Genomic DNA, 18,396 nt, shown 5'->3' with positions numbered 1-18,396 from the left:
TATTGATGCTAACAAGCACTATTTTGGAATCCCCACTCCAGCCTCTTAGCACCAAGGGAGTATTTGCCCATCAGTAGGCCAACACCAGATGAGACCACCTGCACCTAGATCTGACCCAGCTGGTACTCACCAATGGTATCAAAGCAGGGCCTAGCAGCCAAGAGGGTTGGGGTCAGCACCACCTACTAACGCACCCATATAGTCAGCCCCAGCACAGCAGAAGGGCCCATGTGGCCCGCATTGGGGCACATCTAAAACGTATAGCTTTGGTGACCACAGAGGAGTGTGCTGCTACCCAACAGAACATTTCTTACATAAGCATACTTCTCCAAGATTGGGAAATGTAACCAATCTACCTAATACATAGAAATAAACATATAGAATTAGGCAAATTGAGGAAACAGAGGAATATATTCCAAACAAAGGAACAAGACAAACCCCAGAAGAACTAAGTGGAGATAAGCAATGTACCTGATAAAGAGTTCACGGTAATGATCAAAAAGATACTCAAAGAATTCATGATGGATGAACAGACTGAGACATTTAACAAAGAGTCAGAAAATATAAAGAAGTGCCAAACAGAGCTGAAGAATAAAATAGCTGAAATTAAAATATATATATACTGAATCAACAGTACAGTAAATGATAACAGAGAAATGGATCAGCACCTAAAAGAAAAGAGTAGTGGTAGTCACCCAAACAAAAAAGAATTTTACACAATGAGGATCATTTGAGAGACCTGTGGTCAAAATCAGCCAATATTAACATTCCCATTTTGGGGGTCCCAGAAGGAGAGAGAGGGAAAGAAGCAAGATGAGGGAAGGGGCAGAAAGCTTATTTAAAAGAAATGGCCAGTAACTTCCTCAGTCTGCAGAGGTTTTTGCATATCCAAGTTCATGAAACTCATAGGTTATCAAACAAAATCAACTTAGATTATTTCCAAGATTCATAATCAAGCTATCAAAATTCAACTAATATTAGCATCAAGAAAAAAAAATAGCATGTAACTTACAAGGGAACTACCACATAAGGCTAGTAGCAGATTTCTAAGCAGGAACTTTATAGGTCTCGTGAGTGGGATGACATTGTCAAAATGCTTTGTCAAGTGTTTCTTTATATTTTCTGATTCTTTGTTAAATGTCAAGAACTTCATCAATTGATAATCCATTCCTTCAGAGAGTCAACCAGTACTCAAAACAGTTTCCAAATTGGTAAGCAACTGACCACAAACAGTGATAGTGCAGAGAAATAGAGGAAAGCAGAAGAATGGGAAAGGCTAGAGATCACTTCAAGAAAATTAGAGATACCAGGGGAACATTTCATGCAAAGATGGGCTCAATAAAGGACAGAAATGGTATGGACCTAACAGAAGCAGAAGATATTAAGAAGAGGTGGCAGGAATACATAGAAGAACTATACAAAAAAGATCTTCATGACCCAGATAATCACGATGGTGTGATCACTCACCTAGAGCCAGACATTCTGGAATGTGAAGTCAAGTGGGCCTTAGGAAGTATCACTACAAACACAGCTAGTAGAGGTGATGGAATTCTGGTTGAGCTATTTCAAATCCTAAAAGATGATGCTGTAAAAGTGCTGCACTCAATATGCCAACAAATTTGGAAAACTCAGCAATGGCCACAAGACTGGAAAATGTTAGTTTTCATTCCAATCCCAAAGAAAAGCAATGCCAAAGAATGCTCAAACTACAGCACAGTTGCACTCATCTCACACTCTAGTAAAGTAATGCTCAAAATTCTCCAAGCCAGGCTTCAACTGTACATGAACTGTGAAATTTCAGATGTTCAAGCTGGATTTAAAAAAGGCAAAGGAACCAGAGATCAAATTGCCAACATGCATTGGGTCATCGAAAAAGCAAGATAGTTCCAGAAAAACATCTACTTCTGCTTTATTGACTATGCCAAAGCCTTTGACTGTGTGGATCACAGCAAACTGTGGAAAATTCTGAAAGAGCTAGGAATACAAGAGCACCTGACCTGCCTCTTGAAAAATCTGTATGCACGTCAGGAAGCAATAGTTAGAACAGGACATGGGACAACAGACTGGTTCAAATAGGAAAAGGAGTCCGTCAAGGCTGTATATTGTCACCCTGTTTATTTAACTTATATGCAGAGTACATCATGAGAAAGGCTGGGCTGGATGAAGCACTAGCTGGAATCAAGATTGCCGGGAGAAATATCAGTAACCTCAGATATGCAGATGACACCACCCTTATGGCAGAAAGCGAGGAAGAACTAAAGAGCCTCTTGATGAAAGTGAAAGAGGAGAGTGAAAAAGTTGACTTAAAGTTCAACATTTAGAAAACTAGCATCATGGCATCTAGTCCCATCACTTCATGGCAAATAGATGGGGAAACAGTTCAGACTTTATTTTGAGGGGCTCCAAAATCACTGCAGATGGTGACAGCAGCCATGAAATTAAAAGACACTTGCTCCTTGGAAGAAAAGCTATGACCAACCTACACAGCCTATTAAAAAGCAGAGACATTACTTTGCCAACAGAGGTCCGTCTAGTCAAGGCTATGGTTTTTCCAGTAGTCATGTATGGATGTGAGAGCTGGACTATAAAGAAAGCTGAGAGCAGAACAATTGATGCTTTTGAACTGTGGTGTTGAAGAAGACTCTTGAGAGTCTTGGACTGCAAGGAGATCCAGCCAGTCCATCCTAAAGGAAATTAGTCCTGAATATTCACTGGAAGGACTGATGTTGAAGCTGAAACTCCAATACTTTGGCCACCTTATGGGAAGAACTGACTCATTGGAAAAGATTCTGATGCTGGGAAAGATTGAAGGTGGGAGAAGGGGATGGCAGAAGATGAGATAGTTAGATGGCATCACTGACTCAATGGGCATGAGTTTGAGTAGACTGCGGGAGTGGGTGATGAATAGGCAGGCCTGGTGTGCTGCAATCAATGGGTTCGCAAACAGTCGGACATGACTGAGTGACTAAACTGAACTGAATTAATTTTTTAAAAGAAAAAAATACTAAAATGAAACATAAAGAGAGGCAATATAAAAAACTAATGAAATTATGGTTTTAAAAATTAGGGTACAAGTTGAAAACTTACCAAGAAGTTAAATACTAGTCTAGCAAAAATATAAAAAGCATGAATGACCAATAAAAGAACAAAAATTTCAAGTATTTTTAGAATTTTGAAGGTTCATCAGTCATAAAAAGAAATCTGTCTAAAAGGAACCATTTTGAGTAACTTTAGAATTATTTTTAGTAGCATAATTTAGAAATGTTTGGTGGTATTCGTAGTACTGATGCCACCCTGTACTTTTGATCAAAACATGCCATTCTTTAATAAATTACTAAGTCAGTTGTCTTTAGATATAATTATTTATTATAAAGAATAAAACTCTAACTTTAGATTTGATGAATTCAGAGTTTTTCTTAGTTCTGTATAATTTATTAGCATGTATGTAATATGTAATTGTGTGTAGGCATCTTTTTTAAGTCTTATTGCTATAGCCTAGCATAGGGGCGGCAGTGTTGGACTGGGTTTTAGGAAATCTTATATTCAGATTTGACTCTCTTCTACTGGTAACTCAGTGTATTTGAGGAGGGTCCCTCTATCTAGGAACGTGTTGATATTCATTAGTATATACTTCCTGTTTGAGTTCCATAGACATATCTGCTTATAAGTGAGACACCAAACTTTATGGATTTCATAAAACATGAGATTTTTTTTTTCTCTGACATTTAAATGTGGTATAAGCAGAAAGTGAAGAAAGTTGTTGATAATATTTAGTTCCAGTGTTATTTAGACTAATGAAAATACTGTAAGTTAGAAATCATGCATATTAATATAGGAAATCATCACGTCTCTCAATTGTTTGTTGAATTGTAGGTGGCAGAAAAGAAAGATATTAAAGAATATTTTGAATCAAACCTTTCTGAAGATACAACACATTTCAAGCTGCCTACCTATCGACGCTTATTAGAAGTAATTTTTAGATTCTTGATGCTGGTTGACTATATATTTCAGGAACTCAGCCGTCAACTAATGAACACTGCAGTCACACTACTTTTAGAATTATTTAGTAGTTCTGCTAGAATGCCAGTTTCAGTGGAAAAAAAGAATGAAAAACTCATCAAGTAAATCATACTTTTTTAATTATAAAAGGAATTTGTAATCATATTGTTGTAATATATTGTTACTTACAATAATGTCAGCTGGAATTTGAAAATTCTCTTGTAGAAAATCGTTTGTGCTCAGTTTTTACAATTATCTGAGCTTATTATCTCCCATTGTCTTATTTAATATTATTTATAAAAACATGAGAAATTTTCCCAAAAATTTCCCCAAAATTATGCAAGTCAAGTTGCCATGTAAGTTGCAGGATACTCAGTGAAATTTGAAATTCAGATAAACAGTAAGTGATAGTCCTGACTCTTTGCGACCCCATGTACTATAGCCTACCAGGCTCCTCTTTCCATGGAATTCTCCAGGTAAGAATACTGGAATGGGTTGCCATTTCCTTCTCCAGGGGATCTTCCCGACCCAGGGACTGAACATGGGTCTCCTGCATTGCAGGCAGATTCTTTACCATCTGAGCCACCAGGGAAGCCTGCTATTAAAAGACATTTCTAAGTATAAAGACAGACCAACTTGAAAAGTATCAGCAGATACATGCTTGATTTTTTCTTATAATCTATAGACAATACATTAGAATATGTAATGAATCCATACACTTTTTCCAAAGGAATACCCAATAGTAGAAAAGTTACAAATAGAAGTAGAAATAGTAGTAAAGTTACAAATGACAGTCATCAATCAGATGGAATAATTTAGATGAATTTTGTCTCTCTCGAAGAGATGGGGACTCAGCAAAGTGGCCAGGAAGGAAATACAATGTACTTTTAACTTTGTGTGAAAAATAATGTTCAATTCCGTGTTGCTGAACACAGTTCTGTTTTTGCTACATAAATCTTCTACAGATTACTGAGTATAATTTTTAATAAAAGCATGTCCCAATTATTATCTATACTACAAATTATTGTTTATCTGAAATTAAAATTTTAAACAGTGTCCTGTATTTTTATTTGTGAAATCTGTTAATCCTATGCCTAGTACACTGTATTTTCAAAGTTCACAGCCAGCTCTTTTTTAAAAATTATTTATTTTACTTTACAATATTGTATTGGTTTTGCCATACATTGACTTGAATCCACCATGGGTATACGTGTGTTCCCCATAAAGATAATCGAGAATGATTCTGGAAGGAGCCTCAATGTTCAGTTGGAATTTGAGTCAATTTCAAGTAATATCTATTGAATACAGAATATTTGCACCTTCTATTTGAATACTACTATTTAAAAAAAAAACATTTTTCTTATGTTTCACAACTAGATATATCTACTCTAATTTGTGAACATGGAATCTGAACTGAAATTTTGAAATACTTTATGTCCAAACTCTCTAATTTTAGCAACATCATTTTAGTCAAAAAACATTACTTTGCTATTCTGTGTCCCTTGAGTTTCCATAGTATTATAGAATAAGTTTGCAAATTTCTGCAAAAAAAAAAAAAATCAGCTGGAATTTTGATAGGGATTGCGTTTGATAGGTAGATAAATATGAGGAACATTTTATCTTTAAAGTTTTCCAATCTATGTACATGAAATATCTTTCCACTTATGTGAAAGTGTTAGTTGCTCAGTCGTATCTGACTCTTTGCAACCCCATGGACTGTGGCCCTCCAGACTCCTCTGTCCATGGGATTCTCGAGGCAAGAATACTGGAGTGGGTTGCCATTCCCTTCTTCAGGCGATCTTCCCAACCCAAGGATTGAACCTGGGCCTCTTGCACTAGAGACAGATTCTTTACCATCTGAGCCACCAGGGAAGCCTTTCCACTTATATAGGTATTGTTTAATTTCTTTCAACAATATGAATTTTATATATTTTTAAAAAAACTTATTCTTGAGAATTTTATCCTTTTGATGCTATTGTAAATGGAATTGTTTTTTAAATTTCATTTTTGGATTGTTCAGGACCACAGTGAGATATCATTTCACACAAATTAGGGTGGGTATTATATTTTAAAAAAAGAAAAATAATACTTACCCTAATTTATGTGAAGTGATATCTCACTATGGTCCTGATTTGTATTTCCCTGATAATTAGTGATGCTGAGCATCTTTTCATTGGCCATCTTATGTATCTTCTATGTGGGAATGTCTAGTTATTGATATAGTCTGCATGTTAATGAGGCATAAGATTTTTTAAAGACTTTATTTTTTCTTATCATTTCTTAACCCAGAATACATAAGGACATCTTTGCTTTCACTGGAAAGATGACAAATGATTATGAAGAATCTGATAATACAAACTTACATGCTTATTCTGTTCCAAAGTCAGAAGTAAAAACACAAGACAATGAGGTAAAATATTCTTTGAAAAGTATAAGCATAGATATTTAATGTAAAATAAAAAATAACTTTTGGAATTAAAACTGTGATTTATGATTGAAACTGAAACACACAGTTACACACACACATCTGCTCACACTATAGAAAGCTATAATTACATTTGTTTCATTTGTTCATGTGTTACTGAGTACTAATAATATACCAGGTTTTGAACTAGGCACTGAAATATAGCAGTAAGAAGAAGAAATTCCCTGACCTTTGAGAACTTCTGTTCTACTGAAGGAAACAGATAATGAAGTGATGAGTACTGTGAAAAAACATAAAGGAAGATAAGGGAATACAGAACAAATAACTATTTTATGTATGTATACTATTTTACCTGAAAGTAGTTAGGGAAGGCCACCCTGTCTAAAGTAGCAGCTACCGTCTTCTACTCCCATTACTGTATTCCTCTCTCTTTGCTTTTCTTCAGAGCACTTGTTTTTGCTTGTGTTATTAACTTGAAAGTGACATAAACAAAATATGAAATGGCTGACTGAGGAGGCCTTACAAATAGCTAAGAAAAGAAGAGAAGCTAAAGGCAAAGGAGAAAACGAAAGATATACCCATTTGAATGCAGAGTTCCAAAGAATAGCAAGGAGAGATAAGAAAGCCTTCTTCAACCATCAGTGCAAAGAAATAGAGGAAACAATAGAATGGGAAAGACTAGAGATCTCTTCAAGAAAATTAGAGATACCAAGGGAATATTTCATGCAAAGATGGGCACAATAAATGACAGAAATGGTATGGACCTAACAGAAGCAGAAGATATTAAGAAGAGGTGGCAACAATACACAGAAGAACTATATAAAAAAAGATCTTCACGACTCAGATAATCACGATGGTGTGATCACTCAGGTACAGCCAGACATTCTGGAATGTGAAGTAGCTAGTGGAGGTGATGGAATTCCAGTTGAGTTATTTCAAATCCTAAAAGATGATGCTGTGAAAGTGCTGCACTTAATGTGCCAGCAAATTTGGAAAACTCTGCAGTGGCCACAGGACTGGAAAAGGTCAGTTTTCATTCCAGTCCCAAAGAAAGGCAATGCCAAAGAATACTCAAACTATTGCAGAATTCTAGTCATCTCACATGCTAGTAAAGTAATGCTTAAAATTCTCCAAGCCAGACTTCAGCAGTATGTGAACTGTGAACTTCCAGATGTTCAAGCTGGATTTAGAAAAGGCAGAGGAACCAGAGATCAAATTGCCAACATGTGTTGGATCATCAAAACAGCAAGAGAGTTCCAGAAAAACATCTACTTTTGCTTCATTGACTATGCCAAAACCTTTTACTGTGTGGACCACAACAAACTGTGGAAAATTCTTGAACAGATGGGAAGATGAGACTACTTTACCTGCCTACTGCTAAATCTGTATGCAGGTCAAGAAGCAACATGGAACTGGACATGGAACAATACACTGGTTCCAAATATGGAAAAGGAGTACATCAAGGCTGTATATTGTCACCCTGCTTATTTAACTTATATGCAGAGTACATCATGAGAAACCCTGGGCTGGAAGAAGCACAAGCTGGAATCAAGATTGCTGGGAGAAATATCAATAACCTCAAATACACAGATGTCACCACCCTTATGCCTGAAAGTGAAGAGGAACTGAAGAGCCTCTTGATGAAAGTGAAAGAAGAGAATAAAAAAGTTGGCTTAAAACTCAGCATTCAGAAAACTAAGATCATGCCATCTGGTCCCATCACTTTATGGCAAATAGATGGAGAAACAATGGAAACAGTGACAGACTTTATTTTGGGGGGCTCCAAAATCACTGCAGATGGTGGCTGCAGCCGTGAAATTAAAAGATGAATGCTCCTTGGAAGAAAAGCTGTGACCAACCTAGACAGCATATTAAAAAGCAGAGACATTACTTTGCCAACAAAGGTCTGTTTAGTCAAAGCTATGGTTTGTCCAGCAGTCATGTGTAGATGTGAGAGTTTGACTATAAAGAAAGTTGAGCACTGAAGAACTGATGCTTTTGAACTGTGGTGTTGGAGAAGACTCTTGAGAGTCCCTTGAACTGTAAGGAGATCCAGCCAGCCCATCCTAAAGGAAATCAGTCCTGAATATTCATTGGAAGGACTGATGTTGAAGCTGAAACTCCAACACTTGGCCACCTGATGGGAAGAACTGATTTATTGGAAAAGACCCTGATGCTGGGAAAGATTGAAGGCAGGAGAAGGGAATGGCAGAGGATGAGATAGATGGATGACATCACTGACTCAATGGCCATGAGTTTGAGTAAGTTCCAGGAGTTGGTGAAGGACAGGAAAGCCAGTGTACTCTTAGTCCTTGGGGTTGTAAAGAGTAGGGCACGACTGAAAGACTGAACTGAAGTGAACTATTTTACATGAAAGTAATTAGGAAAGGCCACCCTGTCTAAATTATCAGCTACCCTCTTCTACCTCCATTACTATATTCCTCTCTCTTTGCTTTTTCCAGAGTACTTTTCTTGCTTGTGTTATAAACTTTAAAATAACACAGACCAAATATGAAAACATTGAAAGAATCCTGGAGACTTTAATTAAGAAATCTTTTCATGCCATGAAGAATTATCACCCCTACCCACAGCATTATTTTCTTAGGATTAGATTTTACATGGTAAACACATGCCCTACATGGAACCGGTAGCATTTTTTTACGAGCTAGCATGGTATAATATGTACTTTATATACTCTTTAAAAAGGATTTTAGGTAGATTTTTGGGCTTCCCTGGTGGCTCAGACAGTAAAGAATCTGCCTACAATGCAGGAGACCCAGTTTTGTTTCCTGAGTTGGAAAGATCCTCTGGAGAAGGGAATGAGTACCTATTCCATTATTATTGCCTGGAGAATTCCTTGGACAGAGAGGATCCTGTCGGTCTACAGTCCACTGTGTTGTAATGAGTTGGACACAAATGAGTGACTAAGCACAACACAGCATGCTTTAAAGTATAATTAAGTAAATACCCAATGAAATGTCACCCAGACTTAAAAAGTCTTAAATATCTCCTGTATTTATATATATATATACATAAAATACATATTATATATGTACATATATATATTCCTTTTTGATGAAACATTAATAACACATTCTACTTTTGATGGACATTTTGGCCCTTTTCAGTTTTTGTTTTATACATTCTTGTATGTGTCCCTTCTACTTATTTATTACTAAGGAGTGAAATCTCTGAGTTCTTTATTTTCAACTATACTGAATAACACATAATTGTTTTCTAAAGTGCTTATACCAGTTTAAACAGTCTTTAACAATTCCATAATCTTTTATGCTCCATAGCCTCAGCAGCACTTAATGTCTTTGCCAACTGGCTAGGTTTGAAATGGCATTTTACTATGGTTTTCATTTTTATTTCCTTTTTAGTTGTTTGTGCATTTTTAAAAATTGGAGATTCATATTTAATCTTCTGTGTCTTTTGCCTATTAACCTGTGTATTGATTTTAGAAGTTACATATATATTCTATGTAATCTATGTTATATATATATGTGTGAAAGTGTATATATATATATAATCCTTCTACTGGAAAGCATGTTATTTTTATTCCCTGGATAATGTATATTGATTATCAATAATTCATAATTTCAATATAATGCCATAATTTCAATATAATAGAATTTATCATTCCTTTCATTTATATTGGTGTGTGAAATTATCTACCATCCTGGAGTAATAAAGCCATCCTCCTGTATTTTCTTATAAAACTTTTAATATTCTCTTAAAATTTATCTAGAAATATTTTTTCGTGTATGGTGCTACGGTAGTGTTAGGTAGCTAGAATAGGAAAAAGGAGTCCAAAATGGCGGTGGCTAAAAGACAAAGAAGGGAAAACCCCCGGAAATTGAACAAAGGAAGGTCCAAGACTGGAGTGAGAACCTCAGGTAAAACCAACAGCCCTCCTGGCTAGCCCAATTTACATAGGGCAGGCTCAAGGGGAGGAGGAAAAAAACATAAAAAGAGGAGACAAAACTAAGCCGGGGGGCTTCTCCAGTATTTCGGGTTGGCCCGCCTTCACGCCTGGAGGATGTGTTTTTCTTTGCTTGCCAATAAAACTGAGCTGTAACGCTGGTCCGGCCAGTGCTTCTAGTTTTTGTTGTGGCCAGACAGAACCGAGGAAATTACACACTCCCCTGACAGTAGGATCTATTGTTATTTATTTCTATACCAGTAACCATTGCCTAAACGCTATTTATTTGTATCCTTTTCCTGCTCATCTGCAATGGCAGCTCTTTATCATTCAATCTTGTGTTTCCACATATGTCTCCTGTTTCCAGACTGTGTTCTATTGCCTGTTGGCCTATTCCTGTGCCAGTCTCATGCTGAATAAGTCACTTCCTTTTCTAAGAGTGTCTTGCTTATTCTCAGGCAGTTACATTTCCATATACATTTTAGAATCAAATCTTACTTGGAGTTTGATTGAAATTGCCTAGATATATAGGTAGCTGGTGGGGAGGGGGACAGGGGAGTTAATATTTTATGATAATGAGTCTTGCTACCAACATTCTGCTATATAACTCTTCTTTAATGTCTTTTATATTTTTGTTTCCTTGAAAATCTTGTGCAAGTTTTTTTTTTTTTTTTTTTTTTTGGTTAGATTTAACCCAAGTGCTTTATATCCTTAACCTGTACTCTATGGGAATTATTATTTTATTAACAGTTGCTTCTAGTAGTTTCTTTATGCAGACTTTGGAATAGAAGTATTTCAAGATAAAACCATATGTACTGTTTTAATTTTTCCTTAGGAATAACATTAAATCAACACTACAGACTTTTTAAAGCTATTTATATGCATTGTAGAATTTCTCTACAAACAAGGTTATACTAACTTCTGTTCTCTTAAAGATGGCCTTTTTAAGTGTGTCCTATTTTTTGCTAGTTATTGCCTATTGATAACTGAGACCTGGAATTAACTAGAGTTAATTTTATTTATTTTATTGCTTATAATATTGAACATTTTCTCATGCTTATTGGCCTTTTTATTTCTCAGTTTTGATCTTTTGATGTCTTATCTGCATTTTTCTGATGAAGTTTTCTTTTTTCTTATTGAATTACAAAAACCATTTAAAAATATAGACCATAATCATTTGCCATACATCAAAAATACACATACTAAAGTGTCATTTGTTTTTTATTTTGTTAATAGTGATTTTAGTATGGAATATTTTTCCTTTGGTCAGGCACCAATCGTGGGTATAAAAAGTTCTAATGTAAGTAGAGAGCATTATAGGATTAAATACAGATAGAGTGAAGAAAATTTCTAAAATTTAGAGGACAGATATCTGAATTGAAGTTGCCAGCTTTACATGCTTTTATACTTGCCTTTTTATTTAGCCCTCTCAGTAGAACTACCAGGTCAACATTCTGAATAGGGGCATGGTGTGTATGGATCAGTGCAATAATTGCCAGGGAATATGGGAATATAAGTATTATGTTAGAAATAATCTTTGGGTCACCTAATCAAATGGACACTAACTCAAGAAATAGGAGCAGCATGAGTATGGAGGCAAGAATAAGAAAATATGAGCAGAAAGGGATAACATTAAGTCATGTGGAGCAGAGGATTCTTGGTGTGAATACCACAATGTAGAGTTGAACAGATTATGAGGAGCTACAAATTCCAGACTAAACAGTTTGAATCCTAGTCTGATTATCTGGGGCCATTGCCTTAGCCGAAATGAATATCTTCCGAAGAGGTGAACTTAACATTTTGGCATAATAGCAGGGCATTGCTTTTTTTTGCCTTAGAGGTGGCCCAGCCGAGGATGGAGCCAAATCAAGGGACTTAACAACCTTATAGTTTTATAGGCAGTGCCATCAGTAAGAGACAAAGCACCACAGATATTTGAAGGAAGCAGATTAAACATGCCTGTCACTCAGATAGGCTATGTGGTAGCTAATGCAGACTGCTCTGCTCTCTTTGAGCTGGGTCTCTCAGGAGCAGCTTTAAAAGTATGGCTTAAATAGAGTCACTGTGAGTCTGTACAGGCCAGGCTCTGAATATGTCATGTGGGAATCAGGCTGTTTTGTGTCAGAGAATAGATGACAATGTGAGAGCTGGATTGTTGCATTTAAAAAGGAGAGAACATTCAGTCCTTAAAGTGTTTAATATTATTTTTAACATTTCTTCAGAAATGAGTCTCTACTTCAAGATTGAAAATATTTGCAGATTAATTATGTGTTCTAAGTTCTGACATTTAGTACATATTGCATTTAGAAATAACAAAGAAAACTTATAAAGGCATGTGGCAAGGTAAATCATCTGGACCTGGACCTCAAGTCATCTTTACAAGGTGTCATCCATTGGTATGCCAAGTAGATATGGTTGCAGAATGACCTTTCACACTTTTCACCTCCACAGTTACCAAAATCCATAGAAGCTCAAGTTCATTATGTAAAATGATGTAGTATTTGCATATAACCTCCCTGATAGCTCAGTTGGTAAAGAATCCACTGCAATGCAGGAGACCCCGGTTAGATTCCTGGGTTGGGAAGATCCACTGGAGAAGGGATAGGCTACCCACTCCAGTATTCTTGGGCTTCTCTTGTGGCACAGCTGATAAAGAATTCACGTGCAATGTGGATGACCTGGGTTAGATACCTGGGTTGGGAAGATCCCCTTGAAAAGGGAAAGGCTACCCACGCCAATATTCTGGCATGGAGAATTCCATGGACTGTGTAGTCCATGGGGTCACAAAGAGTTGGACGTGACTAAGAAACTTTAACTATACACATCTTTTCAGTTCAGTTCAGTCACTCAGTCGTGTCCAACTCTGCAACCCCATGAACCACAGCATGCCAGGCCTCCCTTTCCATCACCAACTCCTGGAGTTCACCCAAACCCATGTCCATTGAGTTGGTGATGCCATCCAACCATCTCATCCTATGTCATCCCCTTCTCCTCCTGCCCTCAATCTTTCCCAGCATCAGGGTCTTTACAAATGAGTCAGCTCTTTTCATCAGGTGGCCAAAGTATTGGAGTTTCGGCTTCAACATCAGTCCTTCCAATGAACACTCAGGACTGATCTCCTTTAGGATGGACTGGTTGGATTTCCTTGCAGTCCAAGGGACTCACAAGAGTCTTCTCCAGCACAATTCAAAAGCATCAATTCTTCAGCACTCAGCTTTCTTCACAGTCCAACTCTCACATCCATACATGGCTGACTACTGGACAAACCATAACTTAGACTAGACAGAACTTTGTTGGCAAAGTCATGTCTCTGCTTTTTAATATGCTGTCTAGGTTGGTCATAACTTTCCTTCCAAGGAGTAAGCATCTTTTAATTTCATGGCTGCAATCACCATCTGCAGTGATTTTGGAGCCCAGAAAAGTAAAGCCAGTCACTGTTTCCACTATTTCCTCATCTATTTGCCATGAAGTGATGGGACTGGATGCCATGATCTTAGTTTTCTGAATGTTGAGCTTTAAGCCAACTTTTTAACTATCCTCTTTCACTTTGATCAAGAGGCTCTTTAGTTCTTCACTTTCTGCCATAAGGGTGGTGTCATCTGCATATCTGAGGTTATTGATTTTTCTCCCAGCAGTCCTGAGTCCAGCTTGTGCTTCCGCCACCCAGTGTTTCTCATGATGTACTCTGCATATAAGTGAAATAAGCAGGGTGACAATATACAACATTGACATCCTCCTTTTCCTATTTGGAACCAGTCTGTTGTTCCATGTCCAGTTCTAACTGTTGCTTCCTAACCTGCATCTAGGTTTCTCAAGAGGCAGGTCAGGTGGTCTGGTATTCCCATCTCTTTCAGAATTTTCCACAAGTTTATTGTGATCCACACAGTCAAAGGCTTTGGCATAGTCAATAAAGCAGAAATAGGTGTTTTTCTGGAACTCTCTTGCTTTTTCCATGATCCAGAGGATGTTGGCAATTTGATCTCTGATTCCTCTGCCTTTTCTAAAATCAGCTCGAACATCTGGAAGTTCACAGTTCACTTATTGCTGAAATGTGGCTTGGAGAATTTTAAGCATTACTTTACTAGAGTATGAGATGAGTGCAATTGTGTGGTAATTTGAGCATTCTTTGGCATTGCCTTTTTGGGGGATTGGATTGAAAACTGACCTTTTCCAGTCCTTTGGCCACTGCTGAGTTTTCCAAATTTGCTGGCATATTGAGTGTAGCACTTTCATAGCATCATCTTTCAGGATTTGAAATAGCTCAACTGGAAGTCCATCACCTCCACTAGCTTTGTTCATAGTGATGCTTCCTAAGGCCTACTTGACTTCACATTCCAGGATGTCTATACTTTAAATTGTCTCTAGAGTATTTATAATACCTAATACAATGTAAATAGTTGTCAGCATGTGGCAAATTCAAGTTTTGGTTTTTGGAACTTTCTAAAATTAAAAAAATTGTTCCTCAGATGGTTGAATCTATGGATGTGGAACCCACAGACAAAGAGGGTTGACTGTATATAGTGTATGCACAAAGTAATGAACTTTCAAGATTCCCCTCAAATGTTTATATATGTAAAAAAGCTCTTGTTGCATCTTAAATAGCAATTATAACAAAAAATCTGTAATTTGGAATCAGATAGTGCTGAATTCTAACATTAGGACTGTATAGTCTTGAACAATTCATTTCAATCAAACCAAACCTCAGTGTATTATCAAACAATTATAATACATACCTACAGTGCTACTGAGAGGATTGAATAAGAAAGCATATAAAGCAAAAGTCAATGGTACATGGTAGGTACACATCATACAACTTTTAGTATATTGACTCATTGCAATGAATTGTCACTGTTTTAACCTTTTATGAGATTTTTTTCCTAATATATCTAAAGAAAGGACCTTTAGCAGAATGAATGAATGAATAACAGAACTTATTTACTAAATAATACGCTCCTTTTTATTCTGTTGTCAAGTTGCATGTTTGAAAAATATTTACCATTCGCTTACTCGAATAATCAGCTTAAAATGTTAGCTCATCTTTTTTGAGCCCTTGTTACATAAAGGTGAATGTTCTTAGAATAGATTGCTCATCTTATTCCATACCCTTTATTCCTAATGCTTTTTGATCACTTTCCAAATTCATATTGGAGAAACAGAACACAAGCAGGCAGGCTGTAAAATCTGTCACCCCATTTATTTCCAGGCTTGACTCAAATGAACTGTCCACCAAGTAAATACTGCCTTCCTACATCACAGCTCAGAAAAAGGAGGTGACATTGTCCCATCAATAGTTTGCAGCAAGCAGCTGACCTCTACCAGAGTCTTCAAATACTTAGGAATATTTATCAATGAAAGTGAAATTTAACTTTGAAGAACAAAGATCAAACATGATGACAAGTATCCATATAAGTGTACCCCCCAAATTGAGGGAGATATAAAAAATATAATCTCAGAAATATGTCACATAGCACTCCTACAAGAATAGCTATAAAAACAATATCACCATTGACCATGGATGTTGCAAGAATGGAACTGAAGCCATGTGAAAAGAAAACAGTCTTGGTGTAATGAACTGTGAATCCACCTATACCCTTGATGAGCTTAAGAACTTGTCCAGGACACCCAGCATCTTTTGTTTGTTTTTTAACTTCAAAGCACATCTGACTGCTCTTACAAAAAAATAGATTGCTTATTATTGTTCAGTCACTAAGTGATGTCCCACTCTGTGATCCTGTGAAATGCAGCACACCAGGCTTCCCTGTCCTTCACCATCTCCCGGAGTTTGCTCCAGCTCAACATTTCACATGATACACTCTACATATAAGTTAAATAAGCAGGGTGACAATATACAGCCTTGACGCACTCCTTTTCCTATTTGGAACCAGCCTGTTGTTCCATGTCCAGTTCTAACTGTTGCTTCCTGACCTGCATACAGATTTCTCAGGAGGCAGGTCAGGTGGTCTGGTATTCCCATCTCTCTCAGAATTTTCTGTTTTATAAATAGATATATTTGTATCATTTTTAAAAATTAATTTCACATGAGTGAATTTGTCTTTATCTGACTTATTTCACATAGTATGATAACCTCTATTTTGTTCTTTTTATGACTAATACTCCATTTATATATAAGCACTGCACCTTCTTTATCTATTCTTTTGCCATTGGGTATTAGGTTCCTTCCGTATCTTGGCTATCATAAATAGTGCTGCAGTGAACTTTAGGGTGCATATGTCCTTTCAGATTATGTCTTCTCAGGAGATATGCCCAGGAGTGGGGTTGCTAGGTCATAGTAATTCTATTTTTAGTTTTTTAAGGAGCCATCATACTGTTCCTCCATAGTGGTCACGTGTATGTGTGCTCAATTGCTCACTCATGTCCAATTCCTTGCGACCCCATGGACTGTAACCCATGAGGCTCCTCTGTCCATGGAATTTTCCAGGCAAGAATACTGCAGCAGGTTACCATTCCCTTTTCCAGGGGATCTTCCCAACCCAGGGATCCAACCCACATCTCTTGCATCTCCTGCATTGGCAAGCAGATTCTTTACCAATGCGCCCCCTGTTGTACCAGTTTACATTCCTGCCAATGGTGTAGGAGGGTTTCCCTTTTCTCCACACTCTATCATTTACTGTTTGTAGATTTTTTGATGATGGGCTTTCTGACCATGAAAGTTGATACCTCATTGTAGTTTGGATTTGCATTTCCCTGGTTATTAGTGAGGTTGAGCACCTTTTCATGTGCTTTGGGGCCATCTATGTATCTTCTTTGGAGAAATGTCTGTTTAGGTCTCCTGCCCATTTTTTGACTGGGTTGTCTGTTTTTGTTGATATTGAGCTGTATGAACTATTTGTATTTTAGAAATTAATCTCTTGTAAGTCACTTCATTTAAAAATATTTTCTCCTATTCTGTGGGCTGTCTTTTCATTTTGTTTATGATTTCCTTTGCTATGCAAATCTTTTAAGTTTAATTGGATCCCATTTCTTTGTTCTTGGTTTCACTTTCATTACTGTAGGATGTAGATAAGAAAGCATTTCCGTGATTTGTGTCAGAGAGTGTTTTGCCTATATTTTCTTCTAAGAGTTTTATAGTGTCTGGCCTTAAATTTAGGACTTGATCCATTTTGAGTTTATTTTTTTGTATGGTGTTAGAGAATGTTCTAATACAGTTTTTGCAACACCACTTATTGAAGAGACTGTCTTTTCTGTACTGCAAATTCTTGCCACCTTTGTTATGGATTAACTGACCATAAGTGTGTGGGTTTTTTCATAGGGTTTCTACCCTGTTCCATTGATCTATATTTCTTATTTTGTGCCACTGTTGTACTCTTGATTATTGTAGCTTTATAGTGTAGTTTTATATTTTGTATTATTATTATTTTTAATACAAAGGACTTTTATTTGTAGATTTGGAATTTAGTCAACTGTAAACACATTTAAGGGGATTCAACTACACTGAAATTCTTATCAGAATGTTTGGATGCTCTTGGACAAAAGGAATTTTTTAAAATGAATAGTGGTTGATTTATAATATTGTATCAATTTCAGGTATACAGAAAAGTGATTCAGTTAGGTATATATATATATATATATCTTTTACAGATTATTTTCCAGTATAGGTGATTGCGAGATATTGAATGTAGTTCCCTGTGGGTTCTTTATTTTTGATGTAGTGTAAATAGGATTGTTTCCTTTATCTGATTTGTTGTTCTTAAATCACAGTACATGGGAGAATCACCTGTTCAGCTTTTAGATGTTTTAGATTCCTGGACCTTGCCCCTACCTTTAAAATTTTTAGGATAGGGCCTAAAAATTATATTTTAGGAAGTTCTTAAATTATTAATATGTACCCATTATGGCACCAACTGGAAAACTACTGCATTATAATGTATCATTTATTTTACACTATTTTTAAATGGAAATCAGTTATATACCATTAGAATGTTATTAATTTATGCCAAAGTTTAGCTTTCATTTAAAATTAGTTTTATATTGTTGTATATAAAAGAACACTTATTTATATATTATAACTAGCACTCTAACGTATCTG

At 36.4% G+C, this 18,396-nt stretch overlaps 1 protein-coding gene across 1 annotated transcript in view; it reads left to right on the top strand.

Moving 5' to 3' along the window:
- DNAH14 (dynein axonemal heavy chain 14) overlaps positions 1-18,396 on the top strand; it is a 361,705-nt gene that overhangs the window by 55,773 nt on the left and 287,536 nt on the right. The window contains exons 9-10 of the mRNA XM_040262849.1: positions 3,874-4,121; positions 6,289-6,409. Of these exons, the coding sequence (XP_040118783.1) occupies positions 3,874-4,121; positions 6,289-6,409 (369 nt within the window). The remainder of the gene's footprint in view (positions 1-3,873; positions 4,122-6,288; positions 6,410-18,396) is intronic.

This window comes from Oryx dammah, unplaced genomic scaffold (assembly GCF_014754425.2).
Source record: "Oryx dammah isolate SB20612 unplaced genomic scaffold, SCBI_Odam_1.1 HiC_scaffold_21, whole genome shotgun sequence".
Classification (NCBI taxonomy): Eukaryota; Metazoa; Chordata; class Mammalia; order Artiodactyla; family Bovidae; genus Oryx; species Oryx dammah.
This window is presented reverse-complemented; position numbering and strand designations above follow the sequence as displayed.